The sequence below is a fragment of the Podarcis vaucheri genome (genome assembly GCF_965113315.1).
Source record: "Podarcis vaucheri genome assembly, chromosome: 7".
NCBI classification, from domain to species: domain Eukaryota; kingdom Metazoa; phylum Chordata; class Lepidosauria; order Squamata; family Lacertidae; genus Podarcis; species Podarcis vaucheri.
In genome coordinates, this window is record NC_138765.1 from 55888335 (window position 1) to 55907437 (window position 19103).

Here is a 19103-nt window from a genome sequence, read left to right on the forward strand (position 1 = left end):
AGTGTTAGGATTGTTTCAACATAGTGGGCGGAATGTGAATGAATGAGCAGGAAAGCAACACTGACAGTTGTGGATGATGCTTTTTCTTGTTCTTATCTTGCAATTATATCTTCAGTTATAATAATATATATACACACAACCGAAACAAAACTAATCCAACAGGTGCAGCAGGCGGCAGATTTATGGATCCTAGTTCTATAAATGGCCAATGCGTTTGGAGGAAACTGGTTTGTCATGGGGCGCGGTGGTCACATATATTGCAATTCCTCAAAAAAAAAATGCTGTAAAAGCAACCATTGTTCTACTGATTCTGTGCTGCAGGCAGGCTACTGCTACAACCAGTGTGGGTGAAGGAAACCTGGGTTCAAATTCCCACTTGCCATGAAACATACTGGTTGATCTTGAGCCACCTGCCTTTTCACAGGGTTGTTAAAATGAGAGGGAGAATCACACACTAGGCTTCTCAGAGGAAGAGTTGGATCAAATCTTATCAAATAAATCAGTATTTTAAAACTGTAAACCACCTTGGGGGCCTGACAAAAAGTGAAATACAAATGCAATAAACACATTTACTTTATGCTTATTAGTTGTACTTTATATCGTATGTATATGTTGTGTCATTCATTTCTGTGTAATGTTTTTATAAAGGGGAATGACAAATATTTTAAAGGCATATATATATTTTATCTGCCTTTCCCAAGGTCCAGGGAGGCCTGCAAACAATTAAAAGCAAATTATACATTGATTCATCCACTGGATGTAGTGGAGACCCATTCTGTTGGCTCAGATGAGAGGATTGCAGCTGGGTATTAGGCTCCATAACTTCCTGAACTCTTTCAGTTCAAGCTCCCCATTCTCAGAGCAACTATGTAGCTTAAGAAAGAGGCCCCCAAGTTCCTTTGTCTTATAGTAGGGAAGATATGGCTGCATTTGGTAGAAGATCAGTGCCTCCCAAGCCATTTCCCCCACAGACCATTTGAAAATTGCTGAAGGTCTTGGCAGACTACATAATTATTTTTCTCCTGTTTGAGTAATTGTAATGTACTGTATGATTTTTAATTGTATTTTAACTGCTTCTTTTATTTCTTATATATTGCCCTTTATTGTATGGCAATTTGAATTCCATAAAATTCAAACTGTAATACAATAGAATACAACGTAAGTAATAAAAGCAATGGATATACAATTAAAAAGCAACATGAATCTTTCACTGCAATGGATGTGCCATCTCCCATCTTTGGCCTCAAACCCAGGTACCCAGCGGCACCGCAGACCACATGAATTGATGCTCACACACCACAATTCGAGAACCCTTGCACTACTAGATAAAACCTCCCAAAAGTCTTCAAGGGAAGCACCACAGGGAGTATTTATCAGTAGTCAAACCTTCAGTTTATAAAGCACAGATCAGTATTTCAAGTTCTCAAGAAGGGTACAACCTACACAAGAAACAGTACTGGTTGAAAGCACTCTTAACCACTGCGGCAGCCTGCCAAATGAAAACTCCCAGGCTACCTGTTCAGTTAGGAAAACTGAAACTTCATTGATCACAGACAAATATCAAGGCAGTCCAGATGTCTGCATGTTTACATTATTATTACAATTTTTTTGTGTTTACTGCACCAAACTAACACAATGTCCCATTCTGAGGGGTCCGGGGAGTGGGCACAGTTATTACCAGTCAAATCCTTGCATGGGCATAGCTGTCAACTTTCCCCCTTTTTTTAAGGGAAATGCCTTTATTCCGAATAGGATTCCTCGCAAGAAAAGGGAAAAGTTGACAGCTATGTGCATGGGTGGGAAGATAAATTAGGGACGCGGGTGGCGCTGTGGGCTAAAGCCTCAACGCCTAGGGCTTGCCGATCAAAAGGTCGGCGGTTCGAATCCCCGCGGCGGGGTGCGCTCCCGCTGTTCGGTCCCAGCGCCTGCCCACCTAGCAGTTCGAAAGCACCCCCGGTGCAAGTAGATAAATAGGTACCGCTTACCAGCGGGAAGGTAAACGGCGTTCCGTGTGCGGCTCTGGCTCGCCAGAGCAGCGATGTCACGCTGGCCACGTGACCCGGAAGTGTCCCCGGACAGCGCTGGCCCCCGGCCAATAAATGTGAGATGGGCGCACAAACCCCACAGTCTGTCAAGACTGGCCCGTTCGGGCAGGGGTACCTTTACCTTTACCTTTATGTGCATGGGTGGGAAGATAAATTAGGGGAGGGAAACCCATTTATTTTAAGTTATATAGCTTGTTCCAGGTGAAAAACATTAAATGCCTGTTAGAAAGTGGGTGTGGTGCAGGGTGCCTAAATTGACAGGTGATTTTCTTAACCATGTCATGTCATGTGCTCCAGCTACAAAGGATTCGGCAAGAAAACAGGGGCTAGGCCTCCCCAGAATGGTGCAATTAGCAACAGAGACAGCCTGGCTGGCTTTATTAAAGGGAACTCCCCAAAAATAACTTTAGTGAGAAATGTATTAAAAACACTAATTTGTGGGAGGGGCCAAGCTGTGTTGCAATGGATTGTTCGTCCCCTTGGTGGCTCACATCTGTGGATTCCTCCCTTTTTATTGAGGGCTAGGGGGAAGAGAAGGCGAAAATGGGGGCCCCTCCCTAGGAAAGGCTCCTTCTCCATTAATAAAGGTGTGCAAACGGCAATCCGGAGGCGCTGCTTCCGCCCCTCGACGCAACGGAGGCACTTCCGCCGAGGCCATGGCGCCCGTGTCCCGCTCGCGGAGCCCAGCGGAGACGCCGCCCTCGCGGCGGCAGCGGAGCGGCAGCTCGACCAGCCCGTCCCCGCCCAGGTCTAGCCGCTGCAAGAGTTCCCGCGCCCCGTCCCGATCCCACGATCGCGGCAGCAGCGGCGGGTTTCGTCAGCGCCCCGGGCCCCCTCACCCCTTCGGGCCCCGGCCGGGCCCCGAGCACTACGGCAAGGAGCAGGAAGAGTCGCTGAGGCAGAGGCGACTGAACGAGAGAGAGAGAATAGGTGAGCTCGGAGCACCTGAAGTTTGGGGGGTCTCGCCCAAAGTTCCCGACCGGGACTCTGATGAGCACACCCCTGCAGAAGACGAGAGGGGTGCATCTAAAAAGAGCAGCTCCTCTGGTTCCAGCTCAGAAGAGGAGCAGAGGAAGAAAAAGAAGAGGAAGAAGAGAAAGGCTGCTTCCCGTGAGGAGGGGGGAAAGAAAGCCAAGAAGAGGAAAAAGAAGCATAGGAAAAAGAAGTCCAAGAAAAGAAAGAGTAAGAAAAGCAGGGAGTTGAGCAGCAGCGAAGACTCGGATGGTGACCAACAGCAAGAGGGGGATCTCTGGACTGAGAGAGTAAGAAATGCAGATGGGGAGGGTTTCATAGGACCAGAAGCTCCCATTACCCATGCCTCTCAAGAGGACCGACCCCTGAACTATGGGCACGCTTTACTCCCCGGCGAAGGCGCTGCCATGGCCGAGTATGTAAAAGCTGGGAAACGCATCCCTAGGAGAGGTGAGATTGGCCTAACCAGCGAAGAGATTGCGTCATTTGAGAAGTCTGGCTACGTGATGAGCGGCAGCAGGCACCGGAGAATGGAAGCTGTGCGCCTGCGGAAGGAGAACCAGATCTACAGTGCAGATGAAAAGAGGGCCCTGGCATCTTTCAACCAGGAGGAGAGGCGGAAGAGGGAGAACAAAATTCTGGCAGGCTTCCGAGAGATGGTCTACAGGAAAACCCAGGGCAAAGATGACAAATGAACTGGATGCTTCTTCTTGTGTATATTGACAAGCGGCACCTGTTAACAGCGATCTGCAAACGGGTGTCCAGCGTCACAGCCCGACTTGCAGGGCATACTCCAGGCTGAACTTCAGAAAATGGTTTGTGTGTATCAAATAAGAACATTGACAGGTGTATGTGGACAGCCCGGTTTCGCCAATTTGCTGCATGGTGTTGCCAGCAGCAGAAGGACAATGGTCTAAATGAAACAAGGCGTGCTCTCTTGCAATCCTTCCCAAAATATTGCTAGGAATCCAATATATTGTGCCAGTTGGTGACTTCAAAAAACACTTTGTAAAATCCTGAGCAGCAAACCAAGACTTATGCAACTGAAACTTGGCTTTGTTTAAAATCCTTTGCTAAGAGAATGTTGGGTTTGAGCCGCAGAGAGAGTGGATCAAAGAGATCTTCCTCTCACCGCTACCTCCTGAAAATTCAAACACCTGACCACCTAATTTCAGTTCCTAGGGAAAACACTAAATATACTTGTAATTTTTGGTAGAAGTTAGGCCAGTTCCAGCTTCTTTTTCACCAGTAGGTGTACCTTGTAAACATTCCCGTTTTTCTGTTATGCTCACAAAACATAAACCTTTGGTCTGATCTGGCAGGTCTCTTCTGATGCATGTGTGTCGTCTTCAAAGGGCAATGAATTCAAAATTTATGACTACATGGTATAACCACTTCTTCTTTGCAAATGGTTTGTGAAGTTGGTTCACAAACTTGTAGAATTAAAACATGCCCAAATGGAAAGCGGAGAAGAAATCGGAGTCAGCCCATGTTTAGTGTTTATACTAGAAAAAGGTTTATAAATGTATTCAACTCCAGCAATGTTAAGCTCATTCTAGTACATGAATTATCAGATATTTCTCTCTCTCCTACAGATAACTTGGTATGTCTTTTAATGACAGAATTCCTTATTTTTTATTTTTAAAATGAAGCTTTTTCATGGGGTGAACACATCTTTAGAGAATCAGAAGCACTAAGTTATGCTTTGTATTTATTTTCAGTCGCTCCTTCCAAGTAGCCCTTCCAGGTCTGAGAAACAGGAATAAATCCCTTAACTCGGGAATGGAAACCTGGCAACCTCCAGATGTTCAGACTACAACTCCCTTCCTGACCACTGGCCACACTGATGGGATCCCACAGCAAATGGAGCAAGGGGGGGAGGGGCAACTGGATCTGCCCAGCAGGCCTGATAGTTATCTGCTTCACCCACCCTGCAGGCCAAATTTCACAGGTGGGTAGGGCTGCACACCTATAAATCACCTGGTGTCAGGCAATACTTTTTTGCCCCCATGGTTGAAAGCAAACTGTGCAGGCAAATGCATAGCCTGCAAGTGCCTTTTAAAGCACTCCATCAGACCTGATGGATCAGTGGGGCTCATGGAGAACTTTGCACAGGGCTTTGCAGACATCCTCAATCAGGTGCCTGCAAACCTCTTTCAGCTGAGCCAGGTTGGTGTGGTTTGACTGAAATGGCCTTCTGAGCCCATTGCAGATGCCTCACAGCTCTAATTACGTCTGCAGGTCAGAGATAACTTACTCCTGATCTAAATGGTCTTTGTTCTTCATCCTTTCCTTAACAAGTAAATACTTCAGCCATTCAATTTATTGTTCAGCAGCCATGGAAAAACCCTACCCATCTTGATTCCCAACCCGGGGTGAAGTAGTCATGTTGATCTATATAGGTAGGGAATCAGCTCTGTTAGCACATCACCCAAATTTGGCAGTGATTAAAACCATATCCTGTGCATATCATGGACAGGTCTTTGAATCATCCCCCATGACCATCATGCATTACTGGTGATGACAAAAAGATATCCCACAACTCTGGGGGCTGGTTGAGTTTGGCTGTAGAGTTAAGCAGTTCTGTGGTTGCAAAGTCCTCCTCAAAGGAGCGGGAAAATGACATATGACAATGAAGGAAAAACAAGCTTGGCTTCAGATTTGTTTCTTGCTACAACTTCCACAGAAGCTCCCTCTGACTGGCTCCCCAAGGCTCCATCACTCCAATCACAGTTGTTTCCATGCCTCTCATTTCCATCAGCAGCTGGACTGCCAATCTTGGTTCCCATATTGGATTAAAATAAATAAATAAATAGGCAGCTATAGCTGAGTTATGTGCATAAACCATCAGGGATGGGGAGATCTCCGGGGCTGAGAACGTGACTAGCCCTATTAGCAAATTGAGTGACACAGATTTACATATGGCAGAGGCTATTGCAAAAGGAGGCAAAATCTGGCAATACTTTAGGGCAGGGACGTCTAACTCCCAATAGACTGTGATCTACTCACAGTATTAAAAAAAACTGGCAGTGATCTACCCATTGTCGTAAAAAGACTGGCAGTGATCTACCCAAAGTCGTGGAGCTTTTTTTGTAAGCCGAAGTTGTTGCTTTTTTGTAACGAGATCACTGAGGGGCCAGAGATCTACCAGGAACACCCCACGATCTACCAGAAGATCGCGATCTACCTGTTAGACATGCCTGCTTTAGTGTATAGACATATTTGACTCTGGGTGGGCTCAAAAAAGTGGATGGAGCAAAGGTTTTCTCCCTCTGTCCTAACACTAGAACTTATAGGGATCCAATGTTGGGAGATTCAGGACAGATAAAAGGAAGTACTTCTCCGCGCAGCACATAGTTAAACTATGGAACTCACTGCCTCAATTGCCTCAATGGTTGTAGGCAATAATGTTTCTGAATACCAGTTGCTGGAAGCTGCAGGAGGGGACAATGCTCTTGTGCTAGGGTCCTGCTTGCACGTTTCCTACAGGCATCTGGTTGGTCACTATGAGAACAGGATGCTGGACTAGAAGGACTGTTGGCCTGATCCAGCAGGCTCTGCATATGCTCTTATGTAATTAGGACTTGTGAAAGTACTGTTACTTAGAAAGGTATTTGATAGCGCATTCGCCTTTCGGTTAGGCTGGCAAACTGGTCTTGTTTTAGAAGAATGGTAGTCACCAGTGGCGCTGTGGGTTAAACCACAGAGCCTAGGACTTGCCAATCAGAAGGTTGGCGGTTTGAATCCCCGCAACGGGGTGAGCTCCCATTGCTCAGTCCCAGCTCCTGCCAACCTAGCAGTTCAAAAGCACGTCAAAGTGCAAGTAGATAAATAGGTACCGCTCCGGTGGAAAGGTAAATGGCGTTTCCATACGCTGCTCTGGTTCGCCACCTAAATATTAGGAAGAACTTCCTGACAGTAAGAGCTGTTCGACAGTGGAATTTGCTGCCAAGGAGTGTGGTGGAGTCTCCTTCTTTGGAGGTCTTTAAGCAGAGGCTTGACAACCATATGTCAGGAGTGCACTGATGGTGTTTCCTGCTTGGCAGGGGGTTGGACTCGATGGCCCTTGTGGTCTATTCCAACTCTATGATTCTATGATTCTAAGTGGCTTAGTCATGCTGGCCACATGACCCAGAAGCTGTACGCCGGCTCCCTTGGCCAATAAAGAGAGATGAGCGCTGCAACCCCAGAGTCGGTCACGACTAGACCTAATGGTCAGGGGTCCCTTTACCTTTAGCCACCTGACAATGCAAAGGTATGTAACTGCTTTTTCCAAGGCAAGATTTCACAACAAAGTTATCCACACTGCCTGGGAAAGCCCCAGTGTAACACACTCCCGAACAGAAATGACAGGACTATAATTATGCATCGGAAGCTTTAAGAGTAATTAACAAACCAGGTGACAAGTTACAGGCTAGGTATTAGCAAAAATGTGTCTCATTTAAAAAATGATACAAAAGGTTTCAAAAACTCTTAGAAAACAGACTTTCATTGTCTGGAGTGGGAGGGGGAATCTTCCCCACCATGTCATTGAGACTCCATCCAAATGGCAGCATTTAAGTTCTTATAAAATGTTACAGTAGTACATGTGTATAAAATAAACATACTGGCTGATGGACACAGATGGACCATTCAAGCCAAAGACAAGTGACAAGGGCCTCAATGCAGCAGGAGACAAAAGCAATGTTTCCTTGTTTCAGGTAACCAACCCAGTTGCTGGAATATACCAGTTACTTACTCCAGAACAATGTCCCATTCAAGCTTGGGAGACTTTAGCAAATGCAGCTTTTAATACTCGGCACACCTGAATTTTTAAACACAAGTAACCCTCACTTCGCTCTCACTTCAATGCTTTCCTCATACTTCTGTCTGAATAGGGAACACACATATTGCCCACAATTAAAGGCATACCTCCCAACTTGTAGCTACACTGGATGAGTGAGAATTGAAGGACAACTCTTTGAATTACCGTTCCGGTTTTTTTAGGACAACCTGCTTTTCTCTCAACTCCTGTCTCCTTCCTTTGATTTCTTTAACAGATGTTCCCAACCACCATTTTCTACATACATTTTACCATTTCTTCTACTGGATTTTGTTCAATAATGACAGTCCCAAGAACAATATGACATTAACATTCAACTGCCTTTCCTGGAACCATGTAGATATTTCATCATCAGAAATCACCCAGTCCAACTGACAAGGGGGTGGGAGGAACCCTTTGTTGTAGTTTTATGAAAGTTTCCAAAGACGTTTACAATGCTATATAAAATATGATTAGAGGTTTGGTACACATTCTTTTTCCATGGCTGAACTGCCCAAAAGTTTGTCATCTCCCTTGATTCTGATGCCGTTTCATTTTTGGCCTTTTCTTTTTCTCTTCTGATCTTGGTTTTAACGCGCACACACAAGCAGAAACCCCAGCAATTGCTTTTGGAAGATCAATTCCTTTTTGCCACTTGTTCTTCTCTTTGTTGTACACCTGGACGGTTCTGGAGAAGACAGTGTCCTCCCAGCTATAGCCTCCAAGGATGTAGATCTTGCCTTCCCACATGGCCACTCCAGATTCACTGTTGGCTTGCAGCAAGGGTGCCACTCTGGTCCACTGATTGCACTGTGGGCTGTAAGACTCCACAGCCAAAATGTCAAAGCGGGTCATCGTTTCGAGGTAATCATCACTGCCACCAATGGAGTAAATGTCATCCTCCAAGGTGCACATGCTGTGCCATCCGCGGGCGGTGATCATCGGCCTCTTCTCTTCCCACACGTCGGTGCGATAATCGTAGCAGAGCAGATTTTTGCGATAGGGGCCAATTTGGTAATCGTGGCCTCCTGATATATAAACCAAATCATTGTGGGCTGCGCCAGCATGGCCATAAGTAAACCTAGGACAGAAAGAAAGGGGGAGGGGGAAAGATATAATCAATTGTGGGGTTCCCTTCAGGGTCCAGAAGGAAGCCCTTTCAATCAAGATGAATACTTTAGAAATCCTACTAAACTATAAAGTACTGTTATCGTAAAAGTAATAGTGGTGGGAGAGGTAATAATAATAGCCTACAGGATACAACACTAATGGTGTTCTGGTCCTGAGTAGGGGCCCACACAATGCAGAAAAGCAGGACATTTACTTTCAGCACCAAGGAGAGCTCCTAGTGACCCACTTTCTCCTATGAAGGCTGGAGGTAAAGTCTTTTCAACCTCAGCCTCCCATGCACCTCTCCAAGGCTCCTGGCTCTCAGCACCAAGTAGACCTCCTAGTGACCGACTTGCCCTTTAGCGGGGCTGGAGGTGACCTGAGGCTTTCTAAGCCTCTGCCTACTGTCCACAACCCCTATGCAATGCCCCCTTTGTTTGAGGAAATACAGACAAAAAACTCTGCTTCTCTTGTGTGCCATGGCCTCCCACATGGACCCGGTCTCTGCTGGATTCCACTGCCATGACTCCCGGTTACTGCTGAGTTCTGCAAGCCAAGAGATCAAATTCCACTTTGCCCCTGGACAGTCTGAGGATCCTTACAGCTTTTCCTTTGAATTGCCACCACAATAAGTAAGAGGCAACAAGCAAACCACTTAATTTTGCAACTTTTTCCAGGAAACTCACATTGTTCTTTTTGCAACATAAAACAGCCTTCCCCAACCTGGTACCTTGTTGGACTCCCAACTTCCACCAGCCCCAGCCAACATGACCAGCGGCCAGGGAGGATGGTAGTTATACTCCAAGAACATACAGAGGGTGCTGGATTGAGTGAAAGCCAAAATAAAGCAAGGGTGGGGGGTAATCTTCAGCCTGAGACCCCATTCCCTTCTGGAAAGCCTTCCAGGGCTCACCTGCCACTAGCGGCCATGGCAAGAGGTGAAACACACATACACTATACACATACTTGACAACTGCAAAGCAGGGACATGGCTTGGGGAGGATTGATATTGATGTTTGGAGGGCCAGATCTGGCCCCCAGACCTGAGGTTCACATATACACCCCCATGTGAATGATTGTCTCCAGATCCTGATCCATGTTACCTTGGCAAGCCTGCTACATAGGTCCATGCATCTTTCTCCGGGCTGTAGATCTCAACAGATGAAAGCGCTCCATTTTCGTTCCTTCCACCGACAGCCACTAGCATGCCCTTGATGGCAGCCAGATAGAAGTCTACACGACGCTGCCTCATGGAAGCAAGCTGTGAAAGAAAAGGAAGCCCCACGACATACCTGAATAGTCATATATAGACACACACACACATACACACGTATGTATGTATGTATCATTTTTTATGATTTTCAGTTACATTCATTTCAATAGTTTTACAGTCATTTTAACATTCCAATACTTGACTTCCTTCCTCCTCTTTCTGAGGTTCCTTAAATTTATTTTTATCATTCCCTGCATATTCTAAATTAACTTACAGCCAAATATATTTTTGATGGCCAGGCAATACTCTAGAAAACAGATTGGCTCACAACAATGCAAGATAAAGGAGTTGGTCATGTCTAGATTAGGCTATTCTAACCATATCAGAAGAAAGATATCTTCAGGAAGCCTGATTAATTCCATAACAGATGTGTCCATTTACAGAGAGGCACCCAAACCCCATCCTCACTTGAACATCTCTCTTGATGAGAACAGGAAATCAAGGAGTTAGTAAAATAGAAGTGACTTGCTACAGGGGAGAGATTGTTGGAACCATCAAGGAGGAAGAATTTGACACTTGTATTTAAAAAATGTAAAAAAGCTTTGATGAATTTATTCAGAATTTTGTACTGAAAAACTCTAGAAAGAAGCTATTTTAATTTAATATACAATGTAAGTTTTGCTTTATTTTGAATTTTTTAATTTTATTTTGTGGTTTAGTATTTTGAATTAACTAGGAGGGGGTACACAATCTTTTCAGTACTCAGGGCCTCCCAAGCTCTTTGAGTTACTTACTTCCTATAATAAACTGCTTTGTTATTTTCTTACTCCACAAACATCTCTATGCATGTGCTTGCAACAGGTAAAGTCTACCTCTACCCAGACTCACAAGCCATACAAGGCACTCTCTGCCTATCAAAGCTCCAACACCACCCCTCGCCCCAATTTCTGACCTTTCTTAGAGAACAGTGCCTCATTTTCTCAGTCTTCTATGCGCCACCATGAATGCTAAGAAACTGCTCCCCCCGCCTCCATTGAATCTGGAGGGGCATGATATATTGCAATATGGAAACCAGATTCCACAGTTCACAGCATAAGCATTGCTGCACAGATGGCTGCACTCCTTGGTTTTCATGTTTTAAGGACAGAAGTCTTTTACCTTCTGCTAAAAGCATAAAATTTTACAAGAACATATATGTGCCCATTGCAGCTGAAGCCTCACCTTTATCCAGTGGTTACACCGAGGGTCATACCTATATAGAAGATTGGAGGCGGCATCCCCGCCATTGTCACGTGAAAAGCTTCCTCCAGCAATGAAGATGAACCCTCCGAGCACTGCAACGCAGTGGTGGCTCCGCGGAGCAGGGAGCGGTGTTTCCCTCACCCACTGCCCCGTTTTGGTGTCCAGGAAGCAGGTGTCGTCACTCAGCTCCAAGCAATTTTCCGACACCTCCCCGCCGACGAAGAGGAGCTTTTCGTCACTCGTGCGGAGAGTGGTCCGCTTGTTCTGAAGGACCGGCTGAGCCGCGACATTGTTGTGGTAGTGGACCGCCTCTTCGACGAAGGTCTCACAGTTGGTTTCTTTTGAGAGGAGGGAGCAGACGGCCGGCTTGACGCGGTGCAGCAGGTCGCTCTTTGGTATCAAGGGGAAATGGATGTTTTCCAAGACGGAGTAGGCCTCCCTCTCCCTCTCTGGGGACTGCGTCAGCCACTGCAACGCGGCCTGCAGCAAGTCATGCTCACATTCCTGCTGGACGTCGTCACTGCCCAGGTACTGGCATAGCTTCTGGATGGAAATGTTCTGCAGGAAGTGTGGCGTGAAAGACAGCGTGCCAAAGTTCCTCAAGATGAAGGAATCGATGTACAAGTCCAGGCGCCTGAGGTTGTAGAGAGAGGCCAGCTCGTGCAGGTACAAGTAGTTCTCCTCGTTGACCTCGTTCTCCAGGTACTCACAACAGAAGTCAACCACTTTCCAGATCTGCAGCAGGTGGGCAGTTTCCAAAATGTAATCAATGTTGCCACCATCGAGGGAGAGCTCGCTCCCATACAGGAAGTCCACAATGGCTTTGAGGCCAACGTAGGATGCTCCAAAGAGCTCCACCTCTTTCTGGTAGGCTTCCCGCATCCCAATGGTGAACATTGAGTTGAAATAGTCACTGCAGACCGCTAAAATGTTCCGATGGGCGGGGACCCTCTGCTCGTCTGCAACCAGAACGACGTCACAGAAGAGGCCCCGTTGCCTCTGTTCGTTCAAGCTCTGAAGAACTAGGCTGGAGTGGTCAGCCCATTTGTATACCTGAAAGGAAGAGAATGGGTGTCAAATTGCTATTCACCTGAGGGGTAATAAATCTATGAATTTATCTGGCAGAGGGCCACGCTCCCTCGGAGGTCATCCTTTGGGAGCAACATGGCAGCACAGGGAGTGGTTCCAGAGCCACCTCACACTCTCTCTGTTTATCTCTTAAGAAGACCACCGCCCTTCCATCTCTTTCTTATGGGAGAATCAAGAGGGAGGGAGGAGAAAAAGCAAATACAGTATGGAGTTATCTTAGGAGAGAGAAAATGCTGGGTAGTGATGATCTTAACTGGCCGCCACCTTCCTGGTATATGCCTGGAATTAGGCAGGGGCTCACACAAAGCCCTGCAGTTCCAGGTTGGCCATTTGCCCCTCTCCTGGGCAGTTCAGGAGAGCTACATCTCAGAGTGGATGCTATGCAATGCAGAAAGTCCCTCGTTGAATACCCAGCTTCTCCAGGTAGAACTGGGAGAAAACTCTGTACAAGGACCAATGGTTTGACCAATATGGCAGCTTCCTATGTCTCTTGGGAAGGGTCTTAGTTCAGAAGGGGAGCACATGCTTTCCAGGCAGAATGTCCCTGGCATCTCCAAGTAGGGTTGGGAGACGACCCTGTCTGAAACCCTGGAGAGCTGTTGCCAGCCAGTAAGAACTGCAGTAAGCTAGATGAATGAATGGTCTGGCTCAATATATAGCAGCTTCCTAAGAGACACTGGTCTCCTCATCAGACAACAGCACTATGAACTAGAGTTAGACATTTATGGATCAAAGCAACTTCTAAAAGCAACCATCCCTGTTTCTTTTTCTTGGGCAAGAGACCTGCGAATAAATCAGCACACGTGGAAAACAGGAGAGGTTCTTTTCATATATAATTTGAAAACCACTACATTCCACATGTAAAATGGGCATTAATTCTGGGGTATTAAACAGAGAAATGCAAGTCTCCCATATCTGTGGGAGAATTTCCAGTCTGCCAACGTAACAAGCAATACATGCAAAAAGTCGCAGACCTTTGAGGATTCGCTTATCTTGTGTGGGCGAGAAATCCTTGCTTGTCTTGTTCCTTCCATCATTGTGCAGCTTCTTGCAGTCCTATGAGTGTGGAAAACAAAAAACAAATTAACAACCCAGTCACCTTTGAAAGAGAAAGCAAGATGAACTCTAATCATGGGGGCCTAGAAGTTTAAGTTTAAGTTTTAACTTTAGTCAGTTGCTTAGATTTGGAGTGGGGAAACCCTTTTTGGGGCTGAGGGCCACACGGAATTCCAATAGTGGGTGGGACCCAACTGAAAAGTGGGTGGGGCCCTACCAAGGAGCAAGCCCCACTGAGTTCAAGGGGATGTGGGTATAGGATCGAAACCACGATTGAATAAAGAAACACTTTTTAATCAGATAAAAATTTACCTCCAATGTTGTTTTTTAAATAGATAATATTGTTTAAAACTGCAGGCTGCAAATGCCATCCTCTTCAGTGCAATAAAGAAGTGAAAATGAAATTGTTTTTAAGGATATGAAAAGTTTTGCAAGCTCAGGACAACAGCTTAATCAATTTATAGTGCTATGCTATGGTCCTTTGCTACGCAGTAGGTAGTCTCCTACATATAGGATTGTACCAAAAGTCTCATAGGTTTCATTGACAGGTTAGCCATAATCAGGAGGCTCCCAAAAGGTTTCCCCATCATAAAGTTAGAAAGAACCACAAAGGTCAACTAGGCTATCCACTTGCTGATGCAAGAAATCTGCTGCTATAGCATCTGCAATAGGTAGCAATCCAGCTTCTGCTTAAAATCCTTTAACCAAGGACAGTCCACCACCTTCCAAGGCAACCATTATTTGGCAGGCAATTCATTTCCCCCCCTTTGCAGAATATTTCAACTGCCAGAGAGGACGTGCATTCATTCCTGACATCATTCCTTGGAATCATGGCACAGCCTTTCCACTAGCACAAATAGAATGAGAGTAATACAATTTTAAGGAGAATAAATTTAGCAGGGGCCAGAGATCTAGACACACATACACACACACAGAATTAGCCATAGATAAGACTGCAATCCAATGCTGTTTATAAGAATAAACAGCACTGAACACAGTGAGTCTTGTTTTTGCATAAGTCATGTAATAAGAGTTTAACCAAAATATCAGTTTGTGAGAAGAGGGCAATGAGTAAACTGGAACATACGAAGCACTATATATATATATATATATATATATATATATATATATATATATGTATAGTAGTTTTTTTCCACTTAAAAATTAAACCAATTTATACTATTTTTTTTTAAAAAAGAATTGCACTGAAGACTAATTTCCTCAAGAGAACTGTGCAGCCCAATGAGGCATGTTTAGTCAAGGCCCAGCATCCAACTGCCCCTCAGCTAAATTTCACTGAGTGACAGTCTCTCTCTCTCATTCTAACCTATATCACAGGGTTATTGTGAGGTTAAAGAAGAAAAGGGGAATAATGGGTCATGTATCCTGACTTTAGATATACGTATGTATGTATGTATGTATGTATGTATATATGTGTGTGTGTGTGTATCTATCTATCTATCATCTATCTAAAATAGTTGCAATCCTGTATCCAATTCTGTAGCCACTTAAATCAAACTTAATACTTACTTCTGAGTAAAGGTAAAGGGAGCCCTGACCATTAGGGAGCAGCCAGTGTACGGCTACTGGGTCATGTGGCCAGCATGACTAAGCCGCTTCTGGCGAAACCAGAGCAGCACACAGAAATGCCATTTACCGTCCCGCCAGAGTGGCACCTATTTATTTCCTTGCACTTTTTGACGTGCTTTCAAACTGCTAGGTTGGCAGGAGCAGGGACCGAGCAACGGGAGCTCACCCCGTCACAGGGATTTGAACTGCCGACCTTCCAATCAGCAAGTGCTAGCCTCAGTGGTTTAGACTACAGTGCCACCCACATCCCTCTACACATATATAGGACCGCACTATTAACAAGCAAGCCCAGTTCTATGTGGTTTCCTTCTAGGTAACTGCATATAGGACTGAAGCCTATTTTGGATTGCCCTTAGAGGCGTAAAAAGAAGATTTGAAACCAAAACATGTAAAAGAAAATGTCCTTAACAAATATTTCAGCATTCTAGGCAGTTAAGGATGACATTTTCACTAAACTAATGTGTTAGTTTGCTTTTAGGTTTTGAAATTAACAGTGCAGTCCCAGACCTGTTTACTTGGGACTAAGTCCCTCTGATATCAATAGGGGTTACTCTCATAATATAAATGGGCACAGTTAACAAAGTTGATTAATCTGACCCTTTCAGAAAAGGAGGAGGGAATAGTAGGTTCTCCTGGCTTGTCCTAAACCCGAGCCTGTTCTGCAAAGCCAAAGGAAAATAGGGAAAGGAAGTTGGTGAAAGAGGCAGAAAGGGGAATTCAAATCCAGCAACTCCAATGCATGGGGGGGATAAGTGGGGGGGGGATAACCCAGTAAGCATGTGGCTGGGGGAAAATAAAACATCAATCTTAAAAGTGCCCAGGAAGGGATTGCAACACGCATATCCTGCCCAGAAAACAGCCAATGGGAATCGGCCTTCACACACACACACACACACACACACATATATATATACATATACACACACACACACACACACACTTTCCACCACGCTTCCAAAGCTCTGTCGTCACCCCAAATCTGCCCAACCACGCTGAGAGTCAATTAACATCACGGGGTAGGGGGAGGCAGCCGATGGTGAGGCGGGTTTGCTGCTGGGCTCAGGGGCTCGAGGCAGCGGGAGTTTCCCATCATGCTTCGCCCCGAGCATCTCCCCAAGGAGGCGCCGAGGGCCCTGCTGCTGCTCTTACCGCAGGGCTCAGGAGCGCTGCCGCTCTCGCAGCCGCAGAAAAGGCTACATTGCTCGCCTCTTCCTCTCGCAGCCATGTCTCCCTCTCTCTGTCTTTTAAATCATCCAGGAACTGTGGCCCAGATTGAAAGGGGAGCGCGCCAATGAGAGAGAGAGAGAGGGACAAGGAGGTTGGCAGATAGGGTGGGGCTAACTCGGGTTTGCGCCTCTCCGCCAAATCGGGCGCGAGCAAAGCGCGGAGCGAAAGCAAAGCTGATTTCGCTGCTGCAGCAAAGAGGTCAGGTCTCCCTCGGGCATTGAAATTCCGCTCAGGCTGCAGCAGCAAGCAGAAGCCGCCTCTCTCCTTTGCCTGGGAGGGTAGAGGCAAGAGAGCGTCTGTTTGCAGCCAAGGAAGAGCTTTTGCACTTTTTTTTTTAACAACTACTACTACAGTACTACTACTACTACTACTACTACTACTAATAATAATAATAATAATAAAGCAGTCTTGTGGCATGCTCTTCCAAGAGAGATTGGCAGGCGCCTTCTGTTTCCACCTTCAAATGCTTGCTGAAAACTTTCCCATGCCGCCAGGATTATTATTATATTAGAATCATAGAATTAGAGAGTTGGAAGTGACCAAGAGGGTCATCTAGTCCAACTCCCTTTTGGGGCAGGAATCTTTTTGCCCAACAGGCTCAAACCCAGGACCCTGAGATTAGGAGTCTCATGCTCTGCTGACTGAGCTATCCTCAGTATTATATTATTATTAATTATTATTATTATTATTATTAAAACCATACCCCAATGTGATTTATGAAAAACAGTAAAAACAAACAAACCCAAGAACAATACAGTAAATACATTTAAAACAAGACTAAAACCAGGACAGGTAGACACTTGTGGTAGTCTTGTTTTAAATGTATTTATTGTTCTTGGGTTTGTTTGTTTTTACTGTTTTTCATAAATCACATTGGGGTATGGTTTTATCCCTCTGGGAAAGCCTGTTGGGCCAAAAACATCTTCATTTGTTTCTGGAAAGTGCAGGTAGTGGGGGCCTCTCAAACCAGCTTTAATACAACTAGAAAACTTAAGCCTTAGGAATGTTGTGTGAATTTGAGATAGCCATTGCACATGTGCAGATGACTCCTTCATAAATAGGAGTTCCTGGGGCAGGGAAACCAAAAAAAGGTCATGCGCATCAGGCGAAGACCTGCCCACCTCCTCTCTAATGTGCACAACACCACAAACATGGCTTTAAATGTAGAAGAGCAAAAATGACCTCCCAGCATTGTAAGCCATAAATGTGAACACAACATAAATGCAAATGTCTAACAGTAATGATAAGCACAGGCTGCAGGAGCTAAATCCCAGAGTGACCTTAACGGCACCTAACTACTGATATAACATGCTCAGGATTTTGCTACTGTGTGGCTGCAATCCCAAGCACACCCAAGCTTAAGGCACAAGAAGCCACCACATAGCTGAAGCTAAGCAGGTGTGGATCTGGTCAGTACCTGCATGGGAGACTGCCTGGGATCCAAATGTGTGCCAGTAAATAAATGAATAAAAATAAATAGGGAGACAGCTCCCTTGAACTTAATTGGTCTGCTTCTATCTATTGGTCATGCTTTCAATCGTGATTTAAAGGTCCCTTCTAGGTGGTTTCAGCGGAGCCTTTTGAGAGGCTCCATAAGATGGGGGACACATAATAATAATAATAATAATAATAATAATAATAATAATAATAATAATTTATTTCTACCCCACCCATCTGGCTGGGTTTCCCCAGCCACTCTGGGCAGCTTCCAACAACAAATTAAAAATACATTAAAACATTTATCCATTCCCTATCATCTCTGCTGCAACCTAGATGCCAACCGTCATGCTTAGATTATTCTGTACCTGGGTTTCTGTTCCCCGAATACCTCTTTGTAGTGCCTTGGGATCATAGAGACTGGAAACATTCTAGACCAGCAGAGGGAGATAGCTGCATCTGAAACAAAGTGGGAGAATTATACTTCAAGGATAGCTTTACATACATTAAGTAAAGTAGAAACATCGCCTCCCACTCCCACTCGCCTTTCCCCCCTCTACCTCTCTCCCCCCCCTTTTCTTCCTAATGTAAACCCTAATGTCTCAACAAATGAAACTGACCTATGGAAAATGTAACTTGAAAAAAGAGACATTGTGTATACCTTTGTAAACCAAGAAAACTTTAATAAAAATACATTATTATTTTTTTAAAAACTCAGCCTAAGAATAATAATAATAATTTATTATTTATACCCTGCCCATCTGGCTGGGCCTCCCCAGCCACTCTGGGCGGCTTCCATGAAAACCAAAAATACAATAAAATATCACACGTTAAAAACTTCCCTGAACAGGGCTGCCTTAAGATGTCTCCTGAATTTCTGGTAGTTGTTGTTCTCTTTGACATCTGGTGGGAGGGCGTTCCACAGGGCGGGCGCCACTACCGAGAAGGCCCTCTGCCTGGTTCCCTGTAGCTTTGCTTCTCGCAATGAAGGAACCGCCAGAAGGCCCTCGGCGCTGGACCTCAGCATCCGGGCAGAATGATGGGGGTGGAGACGCTCCTTCAGGTATACAGGGCCGAGGCCGTTTAGGGCTTTAAAGGTCAGCACCAACACTTTGAATTGTGCTCGGAAACGTACTGGGAGCCAATGCAGGTCTTTCAAGAAGGTAAGAACATAAGAGGAGCCTGCTGGGTCAGGTCAATGGGCCCATCTAGTCCAGCACCCTGTTTTTACGCTGCCCAGCCAGAGGCCTGTGAGAAGCCTGCAAGCAGGACACGAATGCAATAAAGTTGTTTTCATTTAATACAGTATATGATGCAGGCA

General features: G+C 45.4%; 1 protein-coding gene and 1 pseudogene across 2 annotated transcripts; one reads left to right on the top strand and one right to left on the bottom strand.

Annotated features, from left to right (window-relative positions):
* Nucleotides 1-2476: 2476 nt before the first annotated feature.
* LOC309536705 (NF-kappa-B-activating protein pseudogene) lies at nt 2477-4584 on the top strand (annotated as a pseudogene). Its single transcript has one exon. The product of its transcript is annotated as an NF-kappa-B-activating protein pseudogene (transcript).
* Nucleotides 4585-7378: 2794 nt separating this feature from the next.
* On the bottom strand, nt 7379-16416 carry KLHL36 (kelch like family member 36). The gene is made up of 5 exons (XM_082233396.1): nt 16268-16416; nt 13447-13528; nt 11363-12436; nt 10032-10189; nt 7379-8899 (listed from the first exon to the last, which is right to left on the bottom strand). Exons 2-5 carry the CDS (start codon nt 13507-13509, stop codon nt 8344-8346), a joined length of 1851 nt encoding a protein of 616 aa, XP_082089522.1. The 5' UTR covers nt 13510-13528; nt 16268-16416; the 3' UTR covers nt 7379-8343.
* Nucleotides 16417-19103: the final 2687 nt, after the last annotated feature.